The sequence below is a fragment of the Papaver somniferum genome, chromosome 2, assembly GCF_003573695.1.
Source record: "Papaver somniferum cultivar HN1 chromosome 2, ASM357369v1, whole genome shotgun sequence".
In the NCBI taxonomy this organism is placed as follows: domain Eukaryota; kingdom Viridiplantae; phylum Streptophyta; class Magnoliopsida; order Ranunculales; family Papaveraceae; genus Papaver; species Papaver somniferum.
In genome coordinates, this window is record NC_039359.1 from 8,180,296 (window position 1) to 8,205,639 (window position 25,344).

Here is a 25,344-nt window from a genome sequence, read left to right on the forward strand (position 1 = left end):
TTCCCGGACTTCTCAAACCAACAAGTACGCATACTATGGTTCCAGAACATGGATTACATATTTGCAAGAGTACACAACATGTCAAAATCCAATAACTGTTAAGTGTCCAAAACTTTTATTTTAATCATTGAAAATTTCTTAGAGGATGACAATAGTCGTTTTCACACACTATTAGCATCAAAGCAATTTTTTAAGATATTGAAATAATCATAACGAAACATTCAAAGTCTACACCAAATGATTGTATCACACAAACCATGTATGATGTTACTCAGAAATTTTCACATGATCATTTTTTGACATTCGTCAAGAATATAATATGAACTTGGTCGAAGCGAAAACTTTCCAACACATATTCCGAGAAATATGTAAGCGAGTTAAACTCAGCTTGAAATCTCAAATGTGTATAATAGAAAACTATATCGTAACACGACTTATGTCTCAATATAGGAGATAGAGTAGAAATTGACTTTCCAAGTGATAGATGAGTTTCAGTCTCCACATACCTTTTTGTTGATGAAGTTCCACAAGCTTTCCTTAGTAGTTCTCGTCTTCAATGATGAACGCCATGAAGTCTAATGCTCAACTACACAACTTATCCTAGTCCGAGACATCTATAAGTAGACTAGAAATCAAGACTTATAGTTTTGATCACTAACATTTACAAACAAGCTTGATATAGCAACGCTTGCGAGTTCGACCGAGCAGTGCTCTAACAATAGGCGCATACCTTTCCTAGGTCTCAAGCCTATTCCTCAACCTCCCAAACATACTTATTGCTAGTAAATTGAGCCTGAACTATACATGTCTATCCAAAAACGTGGATAATCTCTCTTGGGCTACGCATGCTCAACAAAGGGACTCACAAGCAATAATACGGTCTCCACATGACATATGTGACCAGCCATGGAGAGAGGGAGCTCAACCTCAGCTCCTCTCACACTGCACACGATTCCTGAGGCATTCCGTGCCTTTTCACGTGACTCATCCTAGTCATTCTCACAAATCAGAGAATATCTCTCTATCTTGGCCAACTCGGCTTAAGAGAATATTTCTCTCTCAATACATCATCATAAAGGCTGACTCAGCTTCACACAAATGGAGGGATATCAATTAGGATTTTGGTCTGGCGGTATACGGAATGTGTGAGAAATACCTGGCCTATTTCTCACTGCAGAAGAGAGTAAAGGCGGTGGAATAATTAGATAAACTCAACCTAGTTTATCTCTATTTATTCCTGAAGAGACGGGAGAATTACTCCACACGGCACGGCAAACAATCATTATCTTCACCAACCTGAGATTAGAGAAGTCAGCTATAAATAGGTCATCTATTTTTCCAAGCTAACACATAATTTTTCTCTCAATAACTCAAAGTAACTCTTATTCGAACCCTTGAATTCTCCGATCTCTCTCTTCATCTGCTTCCCTCTCTAAGACCATCCCTAAGCCTCTTCCATGTGACTGAAGCAGCCTTTGAACGGTCATTGTGCGTGGTTTAGGCGAAGACTGTTCGTGCTGAACCTCTTCTAACTCATTTTCAGAAACCCTAGGATCCCACTTTAGCCTCTCACCGATTTTAGGTAGCTACACTGGCGTAGTGGCTTGTATACCGCCGTTTATTTGTTGTCAAGTAATATTAATATATTATGCATTTATCTTTACCTTTTTTTTTTCGAAAGGAAAAGTTATATTAAAGAAGAAAAGAGTCCCTTAAACAATCAGAAAGGGAAGTTACATGCACATAATATCCTCCCACTTACTCCAGACAAGACTAGGAATTACATTTCGAAAAGTATCTAATTCGCAAGACCATAATATCGGAAGTTGCTTAACCAGATCAATGATTTGATTTCAGGAATGCTTTTGCGTATTGCTCCAAAAACACATGTATTTCTTTTCTTCCATAATGACCCACACAACATAATAAAGTAAACTCCAGACTGCCTTCCCCTTTTCCCACAAAACATTTTTTTCCAGACATTAAATAAATTCAACAATGTTTCTGGGATCAGACACGCTATTCTGAAAGCTTTGATAAAGAAATTCACACGTCGAATGAGAATAAGGAACAACGTAGAAGCATATGGTCTATTCTTTCTTTACCTTTGATGTGTAGTGAGTTTGTTTTGTAATGGGTCTTCTTTAAATCTAACTTTACTAAGATAAATTTGTAAATATAAATGTAGTAGTGGACTATTTTTATCATGTGTTTCTCGATTTATCTGCATAAGCGATACTATTTGTAGAGATTGACGATGTTATTAAACTGAAACTAATGGTCTAAGATAACATAATTTTGATATCGTAATTGTAATTGTTAATTAATTTAATATTATTGGAGAAAAATGAGTTTTCAATTAAAATGTTTTTGGTCTTGGTGTGGTTTGATCTTAGGACCTAAGGGTTCTATGGATGCTCACTCATTTCTTTGAGTGAATGAATCTTTCTTTAGTCCCACATTGGATATAATAGAGAAGGAGCTCCACTATATAACCATATTCCTATGCGTGTATACCAAGTAACAAAGGGTTTTAAAAGATATTTGTCCCAAACCAGTGGGCTAAAAGATATTTGTTCCAACCCATGCGATATATGCGCGTATACCACGTACCAAGACTTGTGTCTACTCGAATTTGTTTTTTGCAAGTATTTTTCTTTAAGAGTTTTATTTATGGGACGATTCATTTTAAGCATTTAATTGTTTTACAAGAAACAAAAAAACTTGATTTACAAGAAATCCAAAACTCTATAAGTTAATTTTCTCATATAAATACCATAGGTATTAATAGTTGATATACATACGAAGAGCATCTTATTCTGTCTTCTTTTCTTTATCTTATTTATTTTGCGCTGCGTAGTTTTATTTCAATCCCTGTTGCTAAGTTCAAGAGTGGGTAGCTTGCGTTGTACTAACACGAGTTATATCGGGCAGTCTTATCCTGGACACATCTTCGCTGTAAAGGGTTTAGCGTTGCTCAATCTTGAGTATACCCGCGAACCAATGTGTTAAGGACAACTTGTTGAACCTGTGATTCTGCCTTCGTCAAATTGTTTGTAGTTTCAGTATTTTATATCTAACGAGCTTTTAAATGTTGCAAAAGTCCAACAAATATTTGTATGGTTATTTGACTATCTAAATTAGCTTGTCATGATTTTTTTGTCCTTCTTTGAACTTGCATCTGGATTTACTCGAATTTTGCATGATACACAATGAAAATCCTATATTATTGTTGGTTTAGAAGATTTTGCACTGAAACGTTTTGAACACAGTTATCTATGGTTTCAAAACCTTAGAAACGGTTATCCTGAATTTCGATTTTGGTTTACCCCAAAAACTTATCAAATTGTACCATGTGCAATCCTAGACTGATGAGAGTTTTGGTTGAACCGAACGTGATGGAGAAGACGAGTTCAAATATTTAAGAAGGTTGATCAAAGGCTTTCAAAGATTTTATAAACAGATAAAATTAGTCACACAACCGTGTAGACTCTTTGCTTCTTCATTGAGTATTTATATGTAGCAGGTACAAGTTACAAGAGAAAGATTTAATCCTAATATAACAAATAGAACGAGTTTACAGGGAAGTTATCATAGCTTGTTACAATAACCAAAATACACAAGACACGAATTTACTACAGCTTCATATACTATATGCCTAAAGACTTGGACTAGAGGTTAACTTGTGTTTTCACAGCTGCTGGAACTATATACACGTCTAATACACCCCCCACCCCCCACCACCCCACCCCATAAGGAGAGTTTGGAAAAATTCCCAACTTGCTTGCAAGGCGCCTAAAATGATCCACTCCAAGTGGATTTGTAAAAAGATCATCCAATTGTGCTGCGGATGGAATATGAATGGGTTTGATGAGACCAGCTAGAAGTTTTTCACGGACAAAATAACAATCGATTTCGATATGTTTAGTTCGTTCATGAAAAACAGGATTTTAGGAGATATGAATAACGTCTTGGTTATCGCAATAAACTGGAATGGGTTTCGGAATGATGATACGCAGATCAGTGAAGAGATAATGTAACCATTGCAGTTCGGATGTTTGCTTGGCGAGAGCTCGATATTCTGCCTCAGCGGAAGATAGGGATATGGTTGGCTGTTTCTTAGATTTCCAAGAAATAGGACTATCTCCCAACATTGTAAAATACCATGTGGTTGATCGACGAGTAGTGGGGAAACCTGCCTAATCAGAATCAGTATAACCTGCAAGAGATAAAGTGCTAGTGGTAGAAAGAAATATTTCGTGACTAACAGTACTTGTAAGATAACGTACTACACGATGTGCAACATCCAAGTGACCAGAACATGGTTGCTTCATAAATTTACTCAAATAATTAACAGAATAAGTGATGTCAGGACGAGTCACCTGAAGATAAAGAAGTCGACCTATTAGACGATCATAAATACTAGGATCAGGTAGAGGATCACCGGAAGATGGAAGAAGTTTTAGATGTTGTTCCATCGAGAAGGAGAAACCTTAGCACCTAAAAGACCAGAATCATTAACAATGTCAAGAATATATTTATATTGACAAAGAAAAATACCTTTGGGAGAGCGAGAAACTTCAATACCAAAGAAATATTGTAGACGACCAAGGTTCTTTAGAGAGAACTGAGATTCGAGTTTATGTTTCGGTGCCTGAATAACGGAATCACCATTACCTGTGATAATAATATCGTCAACATAAACCAAAACATAAATAAAGACTTTTACCACAATGAAAAGTTAAAAGAGAATGGTTAGCACGAGATTGGATGAAGCCTTCATTAAGTAAGGATGCAGAAAACTTAGAAAACCAATGGCGAGAGGCTTGCTTAAGCCCGTGTAAATACTTATTGAGTTTGTAAACACAATTATCTCCATTTTTATGAAATCCGGGAGGAAGTTTCATGTAAATATATTCAAGGAGATCGCCTTGTAGAAAAGCGTTATTAACATCAAGTTAATGAAGAGGCCAATTATGAATGGCAGCTATAGACAGCAAGGCACGAACAGTGACTAGTTTGGCAACAGGGGCGAAGGTGTCATGATAATCAATGCCTTCTTGTTGTGTGTATCCTTTAGCAACAAAACATGCCTTATATTGTTCAACTGTACCATCAGGACGATATTTAATTTTAAATACCCATTTGCAGCAAATGGCAGACTTGCTAGGTGGGAGAGTGGTGATAGTGAAAGTATCATTGTCCTTTAGAGCAGTATGCTCCTTTACTATTGCATCACGCCAAACTGGATATTTGATCGCTTCTATAAATGTACGGGGTTCATCATTAGTATTAACTGATGAAAGAAATGCACGATGTTGCAGAATAAATTGATCGAAAGTAATATAATTTATAAGAGGATAAGGAGAACGAGATGTACATTGATTAAACGAGCAGGTATAATCCTTTTAAGTGATTAGGACAGTGATGTTCTCGAGTCGATCTGCGTAAAGGAGCTGCTGATGCAGTATCGTAAAATCAGTAGAGACACCAGTACTAGATTTTCCAATAGAAGTAGGCAAAGCAAGCAGTGAAGAGTCAGTGCTTGAATTAGACAAATTAGCAGTATCTGGCGATAAAGGTTGCATAGACTAAGAATAACTTACGGGAGTGGAACGTGACATTGATGGAGATGATGGCAATTGCGAATAGGAAATAGGAGTATCATCAAAAAAATATTCTTCTTGAGCCGCAGGTTGAAAGAAATCTGGAGTAGAAACTTGGGCATTTTTGAAAGGGAAAATATGCTTGTGAAAGACAACATCACGAGAAATGTATGTAGATTTTGTATAGAGGTACAATATGATAAAACCTTTATGATTATATGGATAGCCAAGAAACACACCTGGTTTAGCACGAGGATCAAATTTGTTCATAATTTTAGTATTTCGAGCATAACAGAGACAGCCGAAAACACGAAAATTACGATAATTAAATGGCGCACCCAATAAAACTGCATGAGGAGATCGTTTGGAGAGAACTAGAGTTGGCATCTTATTAAGGTAAACTGCAGTTAGAATACATTTACCTCAGTAGGTGATGGAAAAATTCGCTTAAAAACGAAGAGCTCTTGCCACAGTTAGTAAATGACGATGCTTTCGTTCTACTATCCCATTATGCTAGGGAGTACGGACATAACTGCGCTGATGATGGATTCCATTATCATGAATCTATGTTTGAAATTCGTTAGAATCTATTATCTGATTGAATACGTTGCAATATTGGTAAATAAGGTAGTGAACTACCTGTAGAGATAGTATTTAGTTGCTGAGAGTATTGAGTAGCAACATGACGTGCAAAAAAATTGATAAATTTGTAAGTTTCTCCCTTGGTGTGCATGAAATATACCCAAGTGCAGCGAGAAAAATCATCTATGATGGTGTGAAAATATTTTGCACCATTAAGAGATGTTGTGGAAAAGGGTCCCCATATGTCACAATGTATGAGTTCAAAAACACCGTTTAGAAGAAATGCTATTTTTATTAAATGATAAACGAGTCTGCTTTTCCATCGGGCATACGTCGCAAGAAATGAAAAAATTAGAATGAATATAATCATGTGAATTACATAAATATTTAAAACGTTCTAAACTAGGATGTCCAAGACGACGGTGCCAAATGTCGAATGATGTCTTATTGAGAAGAGTTGTGTGCGATGTTGTTGGAAGTGTAGAAACTCGGAGTTGATAAAGACCTCCGGTGAGATTATCCTGACCAATCACTTTGTTCGTGACTAGGTCCTGAAAAACAAAAGAATTGTGTGTGAGAATGACAACACAATTCAAAAAGCGAGTTGATTGGCTCACAAAGAGAAGGTTAAACTTAAAATTAGGAATATGATGAACATTAGATAATTTTAGACTTGGTGAGAAAACAACTTCACCAATGTGTTTGACTGTAGAGAAAGTTTCATCAGGAAGTTTCATTTGAATTAAAGTACTAACATGAGTATTAAAAAGTAAAATAGGAAAAGGAGTTACATATGTGTCAACAAACCATGGATCAGAAGAAAAAAAGTATTAAAAAGCTTACCAGCAAAATTCACCCGATGCTCCATCGATGTATCCTCGACTGGAGAGTTGATTAGAGCAAGCAAGCGAGAATCTTGTTCAACCGAGAACGCAGGAATAACAGCAAGTTGCATAAGTTGGGACTCCTAAGGTACAGTTGTAGTGTTAGCATCAACTGGCATTGTTGCAGAGGATGACGGGAAACCATGCAGACGATAGCACTTGTCACGGACATGGCCATGACGATTACAGTAGTCGGAATATGGTCGAGGACGTTTGTTGTGACTCGGAGATGGACGAGCAGGCTGTGGATTATGCCGGTTGATGTTGAGGGCAGCAGATTCAATATTTGGAAGAGGTCTGACAGTGATATTTTGTTGTTCCTCTTCTTGTTGCACCATGTTGAAGATTCTCAATGCAGTAGGAAATGGATCCATCAACATGATCTGGCTTCTTAAGTTAGAGAAGCGATCCTGTAAGCCTTGGAGGAATTTCATAGCTCTGTCACGTTCCAGGCGCTCGAGTAAAGATTTCCCAGCACCACAAATGCATACCTCAGTGGAAGCAACAAGGGAATCATATTGATCCCAGAGAGTTTTGATTTTTGTGTAATACAAGGAAACTGACGTTGACTTTTATCAAATAGCAGAAATAGTAGATTTCAGCCTAAACAAGATGGGTGCATTGGAGATGCAGAATCTTACCTGGAGATCTTTCCAAATAGCGTGAGAGGAAGGTGCATACAAGAAGCTTTCCAGTGTGTCGGGTTGACATGAGTTGAGAGGCCAGCTTCCAACCAGATTATCACAACGTTTCCATCATTGATAGGAGAGTTCATCATCTGGAAGAGGAAGAGAACCGTCTACAAAGCCAAGTTTCCCTTTTGCGTTCAGGGACTTGGTAATACCGCGTACCCACGATCCATAATTATCTCCTTGCAAGAGTGGAGAGAACAAAATTGTTGCAGGATTGTCACTGGGATGAATAACATAAGGATCTAAGGTCCTAGGGTTTCCTGAAGAATGAGGGGATGGGATTTTTGTGTTGGGATGAATTAGGATTTTGGGTGGGGATTGAGTAGTAGATTCTACCATTATGAATAATCAGAGATAGAGATGCGGAAGAGATGAGAGGTCCTAGGATGGATCAGAGAGATACCATCAAAAAATTTATATACAGATAAAATTAATCTCACAACCGTGTAGACTCTTTGCTTCTTCATTGAGTATTTATGTGTAGCAGGTACAAGTTACAAGAGAAAGATTCAATCTTAATCTAACAAATAGAACGAGTTTACAGGGAAGTTAGCATAGCTTGTTACAATAACCAAAATACACAGGACTCGGATTTACAACAACTTCAGTTGCTATACACCTAAAGACTTGGACTAGAGGCTAACTTGTGCTGGCACAACTGCTCGAACTATGTACACGTCTACTAGGATTCTCGCCCTCTTAACTACCAAGATCGAATTGCCGCAATTAGAAACAAAAAATGGTCCCCACACAAATATATTTAGAAGTATCTGATTCAGACATGGTCTCACCGACAAGGTGGAAATGATAACGAAATTGTGTCCTCTCCTTCCATAGGAATGATTTTTTAGGGACCATGATTTTTTTGAGGGGACCATGGTTTTATTAGGCCACCCTCCCTATAGTTATAAGGGGTGTACTAAAGCGTTGAAATGACTAACCTATCCTTAACTTAATTTAATTTAAAACCAACCTAATAACCACCTATATATATATAACCACCACCTCCTCCCAACACCACCTCCCACCACCGCCGATTACCACTACCACCACCTCTGATTATCACCACCACCAACCACCGATTACCACCACAACCTCCTCCCACCACCACCGCCCACCAACGCTGATTACCACCACCACCTCCGATTATCACCACCACCAACCACCGATTACCACCACCACCTCCGATTAGCACCACCACCAACCACCACCACCTCTATATTAATTTAAAACATTAACAAATATATTCTCACAAACTCATTACTTGTCATTCGTTTTTGGTTCAATAAATGAGAAGTAATCATCAAAATGAGTTGAAAATGGAAGTTGCAAAGAGGTTTAATGGAGTTTTTTTTCAGAGAAAAGTTCGGTTACGTCGCAAAACGTTCGGTTTCGTCGCAAAAAGTTCGGTTATCACGAATTATTTTTTTCTTAACCGAACTCCTTGTATTAGAACAACCCAAGTCCATAAGTTCGGTTCCTTCGCAAAATAAGGATATCACCGAACTTTAGTTTACGAAAATAATGAGAAATCCAAAATTTCGGTTCGTTCGCAAAAATGTTAAGTTTTCTTTATAACCGAACTCTACCTTTGAAACTTCGTAACCGAACTCTACCTAATTCGCCAAGATATAAATTTCGTAGTAACCGAACGTTTTCCTAATTGCATATATGCATATATAAGCCCAGTTCGGTTGATTCGCAAAATATATTGAAGTTTGTGAACCAACCGAACTTCTAATACTAGGTTACTTTTAACCTGCAGTTCGGTTGGGAACTTGGTTGCGTTGAAGTTTGCGAACTAACCGAACATACCTCTATAAATCTTATTACTAAAGTACGGCTACCTGCGTGTTCGGTTATATGTTCTTGACATTTATTAACCGAACTCCGTGTTCGGTTATATGTTCTTGACATTTATTAACCGAACTCCGTGTTCGGTTACCTGTTCTTCACACTTGGTAACCGAACTACCTGAACCTAGCAGGAATTTTTTATAAAAATTTACAGTTTTATGAATACTTGGACCAATTCAACCACCATCATCTAAGTTTGAAGCATACTTGAGTACCCAAATATTCTTCCTCCGGTTGTGGTTGGTAAAATCCATCATTTTCATCTTGAGATTGAGTTTGTGGAAGAATACATTCACCATCTAAGAAATAACTCATATCTAGATCATTGTGAAGATTAACTAATACTCTAGGAGAGGATGGAGATGAAGAATCAGATGAGCTATCATCAATTGAATACTCAAGCTTAGTGAATTGGAAAAAAAAAATATTTTCCTTGTTTTTCTTCTTCATCTTCTCTAATTTTACTCTCTCAATAATTCTACTTCTTTAGCTTAATCATTTCACTAATCATTACCCAAAATTAATCAGGAGGGTAGTTTAGGTATTAATATAAATATCTAGATAAGGGGTGACCTAGATATACTTCAAATGTCTTACTAAAAATAGAACCATGGTCCCCAAAAAGTCATTCTTCCATAGACACACGCGTGGCTATCACACTCCTTCGGCGGTAATCCAACGAATTATAGGGCAGTTTCTGTTTCTGCTATTAAATTTAGTTATGCCGCGTGGTGTAGTGTTTCAAAAGCACCACTATCTTGAACGCTTTCAAGAAGCACACCTAGGAGTGAGAGCATGGGTCGGTACAGACCGGTTTTTACCTCATCCGCATCCAATCCAATTAATTACGAATTTCAAATTTGACATCCGCATCCAATCCAACATCCAATGGATGCACGGATGAACGGATTGGGTACGGATTATCCAATGGATTTGTTTTAATTATATATTAGTATAATGAAAAAATAAAACCAACATAAACGACTTCTTATAGATTCTACACATTCTATATATGTATATAAATATAAAGTGCCATGAACAACACTCCAAGCAAACACCTTAAGAATTCTAAATCTTTCTATATATCTTCCAAAAACTATATAAATTCTTTAATCTAACGGTTATGGATGTCCAGTGGATTTTCAAGATTGCATCCGACCCAATCCGTAATCCGTTGAATTCCAAAAATTACATCCGCATCCGGTTCATTAGTGAACGGTTTGGGCAACCATCCCCAAAAAATACAGTTGATCCCGGTTAAATCCGTGAATTACGGGCGAAATGCTCACCCCTAAGCACACCTCCCCTAATGTATCACATATCCGTCCCGCACGGAGCATCCCAAGATCGTTAGCAGCCAATTTTTTTAATCCAGTTTTGATAAGAAAAATACTTTTGTGGGACTCTTTAAGTTAGTTGCTAACAACCACTTGAAGGTTAGGACTTAGCCACCTAATTTAGATTCTCACTGGGATACTTATCTTATTCTTAATTAAGGAAAACTTAGATGTGGTGCTACTACTTCAAAATTGTTGTCCCTGCAGCACCATAAACCAACCATTATGGCTGCTAAGATGTCAACTTCAGTATAATCTTGGCCGTCAGAATGTCAGTTACTTCATGGAACTGGAGTAATGGACCCTCTTTAATCTGTCTTGAATCTCCTAATATCCACTCACGCCTGCTTCTCAATCTGGCTTGCTCGGTCAGACAAGGAGGGCACGATTCAGATACTCATCAGGACACCTCATTTACTTACAAAAGTCCAATCCTAGTCCGGATTTGAATATTCAAAATACCAATAGGAATCAATTAGCTGGTTAATAAAATCCTACTAGAAACTAAAAACTATCACCAAGCCTGATAAACCATCTCATTCATCACATCACCCCTCTGTTTCTCTGCTTCTCTGTATTTCGTTTCGAAAAGATGTTTAGAAAAGTCAGACTATGTTTTCTCTGTATTTGCTCCATTATTATATGCGTATTGATCCTTTTTTCTATCGATCAATATTCTCGAGCAAATTTCAATCAAGAACTCATACGTAATCTGCAAAACACAATTTCAATTACTCAGGAGCCTTCCAGTAGTGAACGGAAGGATGCTGCTGAAGTTTTTCCAGAACAGCGAAATCGAGTCCATGATTCGGTGATCATACCTGATTTTGAAGTTTTGGTTTTGGTTTCACCTGATCATAACCAATTTTCATCATTAGATTTTTATGATAATATTTATTGTTTGTTCCAAAATAATTCGACTTCCCCAGCTAAATCCACAGGAGTTTTACCTTCTTCTGGAGCTAAGATATTCAAGTGTATTATCCCGGAGAACTTACGTGATTTGAAATCAATTCACCCGCCAATTCTTACGACATCACCAGAAGATTATTATTATTTATCATCAGACGAGTCATTGAAGAAGAAGGTATTTTCATGGAATATTTCTGTGTGCTATGATTCTTTCTCTACCGATGAAGACGTAATTCTATTCGTTAAAGGAGTTAACAAGAATCATGTAGCAATTAACAAAACTCCGTCGGAGTTTAAATGCTTATTCAGTAGCGGTGTTAATAGTAGTAACACTGCCATAACATCTGTTACAAGTTCTTCGCAGGAGGTATTTCGTTGTTTGCACCCAACCGAGACAGAAATTCTTGGTTTAGGAGATGAGAAGATCAGAGTTTCCCTCCAAGTAAAAGACTGGGTTGTTCCATCCATCGCATATTACACACCTCCTGCACGTAATTTAATGCGTCCAGAAAAGAAACTATTATGTGCGTCTACTATGGTGTACAATGTGAGTAAGTTTTTGAGAGAATGGGTTATTTATCATTCAAAACTAGGAATTGACAAGTTTATATTTTATGATAATGATAGTGAAGATGGTTTGCAAAATGTTGTTGACGGACTCGGAGGAGATTATAATGTTGATATTGAGGTAATATTTTGGCCTTGGCCTAAGACACAAGAAGCTGGTTTCTCACATTCCGCTATACGTTCTCGAGATTCTTGTACATGGATGATGTACACTGATATTGATGAGTATGTATTTTCCCCAAAATGGGTAGATACATTAGAACCATCAGCTGATATGTTGACATCTTTATTGCCGAGTAATATCTCTTCATTGCCGTTTCAGAAAATTGGTCAAGTAGAGATTTTTTGTTATGAATTTGGTCCGTCTAATCAGAAAGTACACCCGGTTGAGGGAGTTACTCAAGGATACACATGTAGAAGACGGATATTGAACAGGCATAAATCGATTGTATTACTAGATGCGATTGATACATCTTTGTATAATGTGATACACCATTTTGAGTTAAAAGATGGGTTTCATGGGAGAAAAATGTCATCTAGAGATGCGGTGGTTAATCATTACAAGTATCAAGCGTGGTCAGAATTTCAAGCAAAGTTTAAAAGAAGAGTGTCCGCTTACGTTGCAGATTGGACAGACCCGGTGAACCCAATGTCCAAGGATCGGACCCCAGGTTTAGGATTCGAACCAGTTGAGCCAAAAGATTGGGGTACACGGTTCTGCGAGGTCGAAGATACGGGCCTGAAAATGCTCACTCAAAAATGGTTTGGGCTGGTTTCTTCCGAGGGGCATAAAATGGTTTGGCAAGATGCCTAAGGTGTACATACATACATACATGTTAATTGTCAAGGTGTACATACATGGATGATTACTTGGAGCTGAATTTGGCTGTACTATCGGCACTGGTCAGATCCTGCCTGCTTTCCATATTGATGATGGGAATCATACAGACGGTTTACAGAAAAAAGGACCGATAATTAACTTGAATTTTGCAATTTCTAACACACAACAGTAGGCATGCATATGAAGATAAAAGTTTATATATTAACATTTGTAACCGACTTCTAAAGTTAAATAGTTCAATCGAAGAGTTGTTTACTTTTTCTTCCTCTCCTTCTATAACTATATGCCCACTGAAGTTGCTGATGGTATAAACTGATAATATGTAGTTTTAGTGCTGTCGGTGCTACTGCTACTGCTTCTGCTTTTGTTGCTGGTTGTGGTATTCGTGTTGTTGTTGGTAGCAGTAGTGGTGCTATTGTTAATGTTGTTGTCATTAGCCCAGCGGGTGCTATTACTGTTGTTGCTGCTGTTGTCTTCAGTGTTGTTGCTATTGTTGTTGTTGTTGGTGGTGCTGGTGTTTTGGTGGCTGATGTTAGTGATGTTGTTGATGCTCTTTCTTTTTCTTCTCTTTCTGGTTTTTTTGACAGTGTTGTTCTTAGCTTTAATTATGTGTCTTCTCTTAAAAATATCTTGCCTGAATCTCTTGGTCTCAGTTTGTAACTGCACAAAAGGTTTCTTCTCTATATATTCTTTTTCACTCTCCAACATCCTCTGCCTTCTCACCACTGCCAATGCTGCAGCTTTACTAACTTGCTCCTGTCTCTCCGCTTCTTCCTGTAAAAAGTTAAAAAAGTATGATTGTCATTAAACAATTTGCAAACGTGTGTTCCAAGTCCAAGTATGCAGATTATTGGCGCCAATTTCATGCTTAATATTCATACAAGTAGCGGGTTTATCATTTTTATGCCAATCATATGAATGAAAATCCATTGTGCTCTGCAAACAGTCGCGGTTCACTTTAGTAATCTCTATCTAAGCCCTATGAAAGTCAATGATGTACATAAACATATGATGTTTCTCTCGTTTCATTAGAACAGGTTCGTCTCCATGTCATGTTGCCATTACATCAACAGGCAATGTTAGCATAACTAACCATAGTTTACCAATGTATTCCGTAACATAAGGAGATACGCTGTATAAAAAATTTAAACTATATATCAATGATGTACCACTATTGCATAGTTTTTTTATGCCAACTGAACAGACATAGGGAGGAAAAGAAGAGGAGTAGGGCACCTGAAGATTATGGATGAGGGTGCCAAGGGATTTGATCTTCCTATGCGGCCATCGAGGAATTCCAAGTTCTCTGCACTTCCTCTTGAGTGCCGTGAGTCCAACATTCAGACTATTTGCAGCTTCATTGATTGTAACATCAAAGTACTTGACAAGATCATCCATAGTAATTTTAGCTATGTCTGCTGGCGCCGCCCTCTTTCTTCTCCTCACCTTTTTATCTGCAATCCCCATTGCCAATAAAAGAATTTAAAGATCAAGTTTGTCAAAAATCTGAAACAAAAAACCACTGAAAAGCACATAAAAAAAGTTGAAATGGTGTTCCTTTAGAGTAGGTTCTGGACTATTTAAAAGTTTATAGTAACCTTCGCTAACCAAAAAGTGCTTCAGTGGTCTGTGTAAGTGATGGTGCGTAGCTAAAACTTCTCATCTGTGCTAACGGCACAAAAAAATCCAAATTATGTTGATATACACTGCATTCTCATTCATAGCATACTATTAGAGTATCTAGAGATATTTCTGACCTGGTACACTTTTGTCTGTCTGTTCTTCATCCGAATCTTCAGGAAGACAATTCAGATCAAAAGAATGGACCTTTCTAGTTGAATTCAGTGTACAAACTTCCTTCGCTTCACACATTGTCTTCAGAATTCTAGTACCCGTCCTTATAATCTTCTCAATCCCAATTGGAAATCATTTTGAACTTCATTAGCCAATTCGGGGAAAATTCCAACTTGGGAAGTAAAATAAAACAAATTAGATGATGAGGAAAAGTAATTCGTAAATATCTCACATTAATAGTTAATTCCACAGAATGTCATCAAGTAATTCTACCGTGCGATACAAAACATAAAAAGGGATCAGTGCCTCCTTTTACATAAAAGTGGTAGGGTCGACAGCGTTGGTGTTAAGTGGCATTACCAAATGATGCTTGGAAATCCATTGCTGGTTTTAACGTACCGGCTATTCACAGTAGGCACATCAATTTTCCTATAAAAGGATACTCTATGATGACAACAAAAATGTCTGAGAAATAAAGATAACTACTTGTACATGTAGGGTAAAGTAGCGACCAATTTGGATAAAAACTTGAGGAAATTAATGTAAATGACAGAGAAACTATAAAGGACAATCACTTGAAACGATCAATTCAGCTGTGCAATTATCATCTCTAAAACACCAAAATTGTATAATGGTTTCATTGAACAAGGAGATACAGTGCCATTCACAAACCAAGAGTTGGGTACATGCCCGTAGGACATACACTCGGGTTTCTTAACGCCAGCTAGCATCGGGAGACAATAGCAGTACCCAAATGATTCAAAACATCAATACATATTCATGCAGCATATTCCAGAAAATTGAAATTATCTTATGATCAATCCAGACTCCAGAAATGATTTCTACTCCTAGTTTTACAAAAATTGCATTCATCAATCAAACTTCCATGCAACAAGTTCCACCACCTTAATCCAACGCATCAGGTGATAGTTGCTCCAAATGAAGCCAAAAATAAGACCTCCTTAGTCAGAACTTAACCACATAGGAATAATCAAACTAAAACCCTAATCTCAACAATAAACACAGCATAGTACTCAAATCTTTGGTCAAAATGGTTTTCAAATGTCATCGTCACAATTGCATTTCCTTTCCATCTTAACCAACGAAAAGCACAACACAAATCAAGATATAGCCAAATCAAACTAAAAGGTGGTGTTTCTCTAACATGCAATGAAATCTAATACCTAAATCGAAAAATATCAAAAAAGGCATAATGAATCTCTAATGATTTTAGAAACTAAACTCTTTATCTATTCATGCGAACACAGAAATAGACAAACTCAAACTCAATCAATAACAAGAACAAAAAAGGGAAACAAAAGCAATAGAAGGGGGGAACGATTTATATACCTTGAAACGGGAAAGATTGTATCAAAAGAAAGAGGAACACAACAAGTGATTCGTTATCAGCAAATGCATGTAGAAAAGAGCAAAAGAAAAATATTAATCAGAAACCATCTATCTCTGTCACCTAAATCGTCACTCAAAATCAGTTTCTAAGAAGAACCCCAGATAAGAAAAACTGAAGCTCTCATTTAAGTAAGAATCAATTTTTTTTCACTCAAAAGGAAACAGTCTGAACATTTCAGATAGAGAAGAGAGGAAGAGAACACAGACTGTTACAAAGAGAGTAATTAAACCTGAAAATAGAAAAGAGGGTTTTTTCTTATTTTTCTTGTACTTGGAAATCTAGTGGAGAGATTGAATTTTTTTCTTAGGGTCCACTTTAGGTCATACATAGTCCTTTCCTGGTGTACATATATCTGACAAACAAAAGTTTCCCTAAAACTTGCCCTAAAACATTTTCTATTTCTGTAGTTTTTCAATCATTTTAAAGTCGGGTTAGGGCCCATGGATCACACAAATAAAGATTTGCATAGACTTGCCATTCTTGTTCGGGTGGGGTAAACAAGATCTATATTTTGGGTGCGGATGTGCATTGCTGATTTGAGCTAGAAAATGAAAACAAGTTAAAATCTAGTTTCTCAGGGTTTCCCAGATATTAACAGAATTCTTCTGTTTCCACTGATGATCCAAAAGATGTGAAAATGTTACATAATGGGTTTTATTTGTCTTTAAAAACCCGCAATCAATTAGAATACATTAATCTGTACGAAACCTCTCTCCAACACCTACACTAATACATGAACATACATTATTGGGGAGTTCTACATGTTGTGGCTCTTCCAAATTCTCTTACAAGCAACACCAATTGCAGCAGCTTTTGATACTGCCAACTTCTCAAGATTACAAGTTCAGAGCTGTAATGCTAAATCTGGCTGCGGTGAATCAACTCGCACACCAGGACTTGGAGAGCCAGGAGACTGGAATCTGACATTCAGGTCAGGAGGCACTGATTCCGTTTTCTTGTGCATTGAGGGCAGTCTCTGTATACATCTGCTTGAATCTATCGTACCTGATGTTTTCTCCAAATGAGTTGTTGCAGGTATTGACTGGACAAAGTGACTGCTGCTCCTGGAAACTGAATCTTCCGTTTGAGAATTTGTTGGAGCTTCTGTAGTTATTTGCTGGGATCGAGTTGGTCTAATCATTTTATTCATCTGACAGGCTGTTAAGTTGAATCCATGTGCACCATTAACCCCATTGATAGGGTGCTTAAATCCAGCACTCTGATGAATCTGAAATTGAGGGTTTGGCCTCATCCCACCACTGCCACTGTTGATCAAATTAAGCCCACCATCCGACGATGATGAAGCGAAAGTTCTGTTCGGAAGGACATCCGACGAGGAGTTACCTGAAGGTTCTGGCTTCAACAATGATCTTTCTCCTGTAGCACCAACAGTACGCGTACAAGGAGATGAATTAGTAGATTGACATATAGGAGACTGAAGCGGCAATGACTGTGATGAGGGCACTAATAATGGAGCTTGTTTGGGTGGCGTGTCGTTTTCTCCAACCCATCCAGGACCAAACTTTATTCCACCGGGCAATGACTTTTCAATCTTCTTGGATGCGACTTTCCAGACTACTGGGCCAAGATTTGCTGCAAATCTAGCCAAACTTCTAGAAAATCCATGTTCAGTGTGAATTCCCACCTGTTGCATTCAGAAGATGCTTAGCTCTAAGAATATAAACGATAAACAGAATACACAAACATTAAGAACAGTAATAACATCTTTCTATAAGGTTGGGGTATAGCTTTCTCCTTCCTCCAAACTACCTTTATTTTCCTATTAATAAACACATATACTTGGCAAAATTACTTTCACTGCATACTTACAGCCATTAGATGTCTCTTTTCTCCATCGAAGGTAGCAAACAGTGATAGCTCGTTTCCACCCGCTGCTGAATACGAGTTCTTATAAGTGTTACGACGGTTCTCATCTAAAACAAAATGCTTCTTTCCGAACTTCATAGAGAGCCCCTTTAATGTATAATCTGTGAATCAAAAGAAAATGGATCAAACTTTCCTTGCAAAATAGAACAAGAGAGTGACAGGCAAGCAGGACTAGGCACAAACCTGGAAATTCCTCGTTCCAATCAGTTTTTTGCTCCGCTGCGAAATTAATATGAGCTTCATTGTTTCGAGTACTGTGAGAAACCCTTCCTGAGCCATCATCAAGGCTAGAATTATCTGGAAGAGGGCCTTTTCTCAAATCATATGAATTAAACCATGTACTGTTATCTCTACCAGGAACTGCAGTTGTATCTGAAAACTCAGATCCAGCACGCTCGGAGGAGAGCTTGATGAATTGCTTTTTCAGGTTCTTTAAGGGAGGTCTACCCCTCCTTACAACTTTTTGTTCTGGTTCGTTATCATCACTGTCCTGTCTTAAGTTCTCAAAGGTCTTCTTTGCTAACTCTTGTATGGACCGTGCCTGAGAAACAACAGGATAATTAAGGATAAAAACACAACAGTCAAATTTGACACATGCAATTAAAACAAAAATATACCTGACGGAAGTAAACCGTGTCCGATGAATTATACTGCATCGCATTTGAACATATTAGAAAGACATCTTTCTGCAGGATAAAATAATAAGAAAATATTAGTCCACCAAGTGAAGCATGTACACCGTTTTGGAGCATCAAAGGAGCCAATACTTGAACAATGGTTCTTAACCAGATTACTTTCGCCAAGGAAAGCAAGGAGAAATTAAACAAATAAAAAAAAGCAAATGCTAGGAAAGCAACAAGAAAGAAACTTATATAAGAGATTTCAGATTTGAGATGAGACTAAAAGAACTATAGCAATTTCATGAAGATAGTTCAGACACATAAGATATCCAGGAGTTCAGGAGAACAAAATACAGCAGATTGCTGAAATATCTTAGCACTGCTTATTCCACTCTTTAAGCAAGTACTTGAACAGAACAGAACGGACAGATATGAGATAGCTAGTTATTATGTAAATTTCTAGAAATGCGTTTTTAGATTGTACGTTGTATATACCAACTATAAAATACATTCCTACAAGAATGCATCCAATAATGAACAGTCAACAAGGATTTCCTCTGAAGCATAGGCAACAACATTCTAGGAACTCACAGATAGCATCAGTCTGTGATACCATCTCATAACCCAAGACAGTAGATTCTCATCCACATATTTGTACGTCCATCTTTTGCTCACAAAGGAAAAGTTTTAACAATAAAATACAAGAGCCAGTGGCACTGAGAATAGTTGGATCATGATTTATTTGGATAGAAAAATGGGAGGAAAAATAGAGTTCAAGTTTGCCAAACTTCGCATGTATAAAGCATACTACAGGAGCCACAGCAGTAACCATATATTTGGATAATTAATAAGTAAACCATCCTAACAAAGTTTTTTGTGATGCAGTTTAAGAACTGAACCAAGACACGCCAACATGCTAAAACTAGAAAGCGTAAATTTTCCATGATGCGAAACAATAACTGATGTGTTACAACCACCAACCTCAAATTGTTCTAAGCAACTATAAGCTCCACTAGACAATTTCTTCCTAACTGTTCCAAAATCCATTGGTTCATCTACGATTTCAAGATAATCAGGAAGCTGCATAAAAACGAAGCCCACATCAGCAAAACCTACAGATCAAATGTCAATAAACTACACAGAATGCTCTGAAAACTACCTCATCGAGGTCTACAGGTTCTGCGTACACACCATAAGTGTCTTTCCTACATTTGCACAACATCACCCATCAACACCCAAACCAAAAATTGAAAAAACAAAAGCAGAGTAAATCTCATCAAGAGGAGAACACAAACTTTTGAAGCCTGTCAAGGATAAACACCAACAATGCTTGCTCCGGTAAAGGTGTTGTGGACCCAGACTCCAATATAGTGCCTTCCAACAAATAAAACGAAACAAACAGTGTTAACTAAGGTTCCAATAAAACTACTAAAGTCTCTTCTCGCTGTAAAGGGCATTGAGAAACTAACCTGAAAAAGTTTCCTTAGCCTTCAATGTTGGGTTTGGTTTCTCTTCCTGCAAAAATAAATCCAGTCACTAGAGGCAAGAGTTGGATAAAAATAAAAGAAAATAACGGGGAAGCTAACTTATTACAGAAGAGACAAACTTGAAAACAAAAAAAGAAAAAATCAATCTGAATAAAGCAAGATTATGGGAAATCAACGCACAGTACATTAGCTCAAATTACCGATAACTTGACCGAGTCAAATGCTTTTAGAGCTTCCGATTCGGGAAACCCACTCCCGAAAAATAAAGTTATTTGAAAAAAAAGGAATTAAATAGACAAGAAGTTTCCAAATTTAACGACTGCCTAAGAAAAAGGTTCGAACTTCAACGATAATAACGAAAAATTGAAAAAATAAATGGCGCTTTTTGGTTGCCCTATACATAAAAAAAAAACTTGATCTGCAAATTTAAATACCCAGAAAAAATTCTAGACAAAGGAAACTAATTTTCTTCACACAAATAGAACAGAAGAAAATTTGATCACCTTTTCAGAAGAATTGTGATGATCAGCAGCATTGATTTTTCGTTTCTTGAATGGGGTTTCACCGTTTTCATCATCATCATCTGAATTGTAAGCGTAAGGATTAAACTGTAAATCAGGTGAATTGACAGATGATTTTTTATTTTTCGAAGGTGGTGTTGATTGAAGAACAAGATTAAGTTTTTTTTCCCTCTTTGTCTTGTTCTCATCATCTTCATCTTCATCATCCTCATCCTCCTCATCATTTTCTTCATCATCTTCTTCATCTTCTTCAGAATATTTAGTAACTAAATTGGCATCAGTAGTAGTTGGGTTTCTACGAGTAGATCGACGATTAGAATGAGATTTAGGGTTAGGTGTTGTATGTTGAATTGGAGTTTTGATATGTGAAATTGAGTTTTGTTTTTGGCGCCTAAGTTTAGAATTTTGTTGTTTCTTTTCCTCAAGTTGTTTTCTCTTCTGGAGATCTAATAGAGATGGTCTTCCTTTCTTCTTCTTCGTCTTCTCCACTATCTTACCCATTTTGCTGCTTCTACTCTCTCTCTCTCTCTTCTCCTTCTCTCTCTACAAAACAGGGGGTAATTTTGTATTATTTTTTTTATTACAGAAATTTTGGGTTTTTTCCATTTTCAGTTTAAAAATGAAATTCTCGTTGGCACGTGATAAGTCACACGAACTACATGGTAGCTGTATAAACCGTAAAGATGCCGATACCATTGGTTGTTGATATTCATACCGGCCAATGCGTTGCGGGGTGGATTTTTCTTTTTTCCTTTTTTTTTTTTTTGTAGAGTTTTACGTATAAATTGACTACATGGAAGAAGAAACTATAGCAAAAGCACAGATAATGGTAAGACCTTCTACATGGGAAGAACCATAGCAAAAAGTACACAATAATGATAGGCCATCTAAAACGAAAGAACTAGTAAAAAAATATTAAGGGTGCAAAATACATATATTTCCAGGAGGATATCAGTGTTTTTCTGATGGTTTATAACTTCATGTTGCGGAGTGCAATTAATTTCGGTTATAAGCAAACAAACAATATGGCATTTGAACTTCGTATGACCCTATGATCTACGCCAAAATGCGCTGAATGCAAAAACAACACTGGATGAATCTGGATACATTTGTATTTTAAAACTGGAAAAATCAAAGAACAAATAGATAATTGAAAATCAGAGGAAAAAACAAAAATTCTTTTTCGGCGTCGTATGATCTCCCATGTTGTCCATGCTGCTAAGGTTTCTTTTAAAAAATGTCATAAATTTTTATCACCTCGGTGATCAGAGATGGTGATTCCTCATCCCAATCCTTCTGGGATGCATCTTAATACTAATGGTATTAAACAATCTTTTGTATTCACGGTTAAGCTAAGAGCTCATGTTTCATCAAATACATACCTTGCGCCTTTAGCCGTTACAAGAAAAACTGAAGCTGGCAATATAATAACGGAAATCCTTAATGAAATGTATTAGGAAAACTTGAGGATCGGATGTTGATTTACCGATTTTAAGTTTGAAGAAGTTAAGACTAATTTTCTAGGTCAATGAATTGATGTGATAGTTGCTATGAACTCAAAGGTTACAGAGGGAGTAAAGACAAGAGAATGACTCAATGATCTGCAAGATGTTAGGTTTGCTAAACCTATGAAAGGGAAGAATGAAGAAACACACAAAGATTGTTGCCCAACAATACGATATGAAAATCTTTAGTAACAAAATTTATATTCCTTGGGGAGATATTAAAGCTAATATAGATATTGAAGAAGTTGATGAGGAGTTGCATACAAGGGAAAAGGTTATGAAAGGAAAATCAATCTTCATTACTAACCTTTGATGAAGTTATTCAACATTATGTCTTCATGCGATCTTCAATCTTAATGAGTAACTTAATTATTCCTAAGACTCTATCACTGATATAAACTAGACCGAAGCAGACTTTGGTAGGCTATAAATAAAGAAGTAGTTTTGGCATTTAAATTTGAAAATAGACTTCACATAAAATACATGTGTGTTCAACCGAGCACTCGCTCCAACAATTCCAATTAAGCTTGTAAAAAGTGTGTAATATCAAGTTTAATTGCTTCCAAGTAGGAGTATTCGATACATTTTGTGAACCGCCTTCAAAGATATTATGGAAGAGACCTTGAAATCCAAAAGAAAGTGGAAATCCAAATGACACTACATTATTCAAATACACTAATCCAAATAGCGGTGAACGCCAATTTCACACGTTATACGAAACCACGTTAATCTGTTTGAAGTTGTTGTAGATCAAACACTCTGAGAGAGAACGCTAATCCAATTGATGTTGAGCTTCGCCTAGATTAACGCTCGACATAAATTATCTGGAGTATCAATCCAAATGGTGCTCATCATTTTTTCTCTTGTCGCTTTGGAAGCCTTACCACTAGAAATGAACTTTCATGGTCTATTCGAAGTGGTGAGTTGGTATAAAATTTGGAAGATGAAATTCTTCCACTATAAGACTTGTTTTAAGCGTACGCAAACGACTTCATTTCATCTTAAAGAAGATTTTATAACGACATCTTCCAAGTTCCAAGTTACATGCCATATATGCATTTGGAATATATCGTGGAAGACCAAGTCTATTAAAGGTTTCGAAACTTCAAGGCTATTGAGATCGGGTGGTAAGAGACTCGATGCTCCATATTAAACAACAAGATCAGCGAGTAATCCAACAGTCCAAACTTAGGAAATATAAAAGAGGATTAAGCATTCCAAGACAAAAACATAATAACCACACAAACTAATATCAATACATATATTTATGTGGTTTGGTATTAAGACTTACGTCCATGGGATAAGAATTGATTTCAGCATGTTATGGTGAAATTACAATTATCAGAAGGCAATATTCTCATAAACAAAAATAGTGAAACGTTACAGATGTACTATCTCCAGTTTCTTATAATACTTTTCAACCTTTTAAACATTACACAAGTTTTCTATTAGATTGACTACTTCACTACCTCTTGGTAAAACTTTATGCACTAGTTGTGACCTGAGCATTCACCTATATTCCCCCGATCTCTGTCTCCTTTTCATTGAGCCAATATCTTATTGACGCATTAGCTTATTCTAAAGTTTGTTCGTCCACAACTGTATTTAATGTGTTATCTTCCCTTCGAGCTCAACTATCCATTGTTCTTTTCCTTTCCAGTATTGTCATCTCATAAAAATGCGTAGATATCTTGGTTGAAGATGAAAATAAATTTAAACTGCATCATACCGCTCGACTGTTCATACAGTATGTTTTTATTATGATTATTTGACTTTTGAAACGATAATATTTTTTTCGTTAACCAATGAATTAATAATAAGTGGATTTTCCACAAATCAAAACCCTGACTTATTTGCTCTGTCATGATCTAGATAGTCAACGTGAAATATATTTTAGGTTGGAATATTTTATCAGCTTTGAAAAAATGATGGATCAAACTAAATGGTGGTAAAAAATGTGAAATGTGGTGAGAAAAGGAAGAGCCAAATATTATGAAACTTTGAAATTTTTCTACAATACATAGTTTTTTACCACCATTAAAATGATACCCCTGAAATTCGAAACTTTTCTAAAGGTGCCCTCATGGTTTAGGTTTCCATCTTAGTTAGTTAAGACTGGTGTACTTTTTGAAAAGGAGGCGGTAACTAGTACACCACCAACTTTTTCGTTCGGGAACTTATATAGACAATCCATGTACAATTCTATAGGTTCGATTAGGAAATTGTATTTAAGATTATTTTAACAATGTAAACCTTGTATGTACCATAACTGTTCACAAACCGGATTCTAATAAGAACAAGTCTTGTAATCTATATTTCAAGATGCGAATTCAACAAGAACGAGTCTTGTAGGTTATTTACAGTTGAGATAATATTATCTAGGTTCAGATACGTACAACCTGCGATATTTCAATTATAAAGATAAACAATATAATGCGGAAAATTAATAACACAGACACTAGATATTTTTGTTAACGAGGAAAACTACAATCTTGTAGAAAAACCATGGGACCTGGTATAGATTGAACACTCACTGATTTAAGCTGTTACACCAATTACTTACTACTAGATTTCAGACTAGATGCAATATCTGCTTCAGTTGTATACGTGCACCTGTAAAAATCCAAGCAGAATACCAATTCTATTTAGGAATTACTCTTGTAAACCTTCCAGCAGAAACCCAAAAATTCTCTTTACAAGATGCTCTTGAAAATCCTCTAGCACAACATTAATTCTCTTCAGAAGATACTCCTCAAAACAGTTAGGGTTTACCGTCCCGTAACCTAATTTTTTCTTCCTCACAATATCACCTAGAAAAATCTAGAGATATCTTGATTTGTCA

General features: G+C 36.7%; 4 protein-coding genes across 4 annotated transcripts; 1 reads left to right on the forward strand and 3 right to left on the reverse strand.

Moving 5' to 3' along the window:
• Nucleotides 1-7,155: 7,155 nt before the first annotated feature.
• LOC113350632 lies at nt 7,156-7,783 on the reverse strand. The gene is made up of 2 exons (XM_026594767.1): nt 7,714-7,783; nt 7,156-7,631 (listed from the first exon to the last, which is right to left on the reverse strand). Exons 1-2 carry the CDS (start codon nt 7,781-7,783, stop codon nt 7,156-7,158), a joined length of 546 nt encoding a protein of 181 aa, XP_026450552.1.
• A 3,711-nt stretch (nt 7,784-11,494) lies between these two features.
• Nucleotides 11,495-13,277, forward strand: LOC113346815 (glycosyltransferase family 92 protein At1g27200-like). Its single transcript, XM_026590341.1, has one exon. It carries the CDS (start codon nt 11,550-11,552, stop codon nt 13,248-13,250), a length of 1,701 nt encoding a protein of 566 aa, XP_026446126.1. The 5' UTR covers nt 11,495-11,549; the 3' UTR covers nt 13,251-13,277.
• A 243-nt stretch (nt 13,278-13,520) lies between these two features.
• LOC113346816 (protein RKD5-like) lies at nt 13,521-16,706 on the reverse strand. The gene is made up of 4 exons (XM_026590342.1): nt 16,422-16,706; nt 15,035-15,243; nt 14,514-14,731; nt 13,521-14,051 (listed from the first exon to the last, which is right to left on the reverse strand). The coding sequence occupies exons 2-4, from the start codon at nt 15,147-15,149 to the stop codon at nt 13,557-13,559; spliced, it is 828 nt and encodes a 275-aa protein (XP_026446127.1). The 5' UTR covers nt 15,150-15,243; nt 16,422-16,706; the 3' UTR covers nt 13,521-13,556.
• Nucleotides 16,707-17,071: 365 nt separating this feature from the next.
• LOC113346817 (bromodomain-containing protein 9-like) lies at nt 17,072-21,548 on the reverse strand. Its single transcript, XM_026590343.1, has 9 exons — nt 20,980-21,548; nt 20,459-20,504; nt 20,285-20,363; nt 20,149-20,194; nt 19,971-20,069; nt 18,987-19,055; nt 18,553-18,910; nt 18,313-18,470; nt 17,072-18,127 (listed from the first exon to the last, which is right to left on the reverse strand). Exons 1-9 carry the CDS (start codon nt 21,496-21,498, stop codon nt 17,327-17,329), a joined length of 2,175 nt encoding a protein of 724 aa, XP_026446128.1. The 5' UTR covers nt 21,499-21,548; the 3' UTR covers nt 17,072-17,326.
• Between the last annotated feature and the right edge of the window lie 3,796 nt (nt 21,549-25,344).

Bases quoted from the DNA above. Each gene is read 5' to 3' on its own strand.
- LOC113350632 (XM_026594767.1), bottom strand. From the start codon at position 7,783: ATGTCAACCCGACACACTGGAAAGCTTCTTGTATGCACCTTCCTCTCA. The intron at 7,632-7,713 runs GTAAGATTCTGC...AGTCAACGTCAG, and splicing joins CTATTTGGAAAGATCTCCAG to TTTCCTTGTATTACACAAAA.
- LOC113346815 (XM_026590341.1), top strand. From the start codon at position 11,550: ATGTTTAGAAAAGTCAGACTATGTTTTCTCTGTATTTGCTCCATTATT.
- LOC113346816 (XM_026590342.1), bottom strand. From the start codon at position 15,149: ATGTGTGAAGCGAAGGAAGTTTGTACACTGAATTCAACTAGAAAGGTC. The intron at 14,732-15,034 runs GTCAGAAATATC...TGGGGATTGCAG, and splicing joins GACAGACAAAAGTGTACCAG to ATAAAAAGGTGAGGAGAAGA. The intron at 14,052-14,513 runs GTGCCCTACTCC...AACTTTTTACAG, and splicing joins CCCTCATCCATAATCTTCAG to GAAGAAGCGGAGAGACAGGA.
- LOC113346817 (XM_026590343.1), bottom strand. From the start codon at position 21,498: ATGGGTAAGATAGTGGAGAAGACGAAGAAGAAGAAAGGAAGACCATCT. The intron at 20,505-20,979 runs GTGATCAAATTT...TTATTTTTGCAG, and splicing joins ATCACAATTCTTCTGAAAAG to GAAGAGAAACCAAACCCAAC. The intron at 18,128-18,312 runs GTAAGTATGCAG...TGAATGCAACAG, and splicing joins AAAAGAGACATCTAATGGCT to GTGGGAATTCACACTGAACA.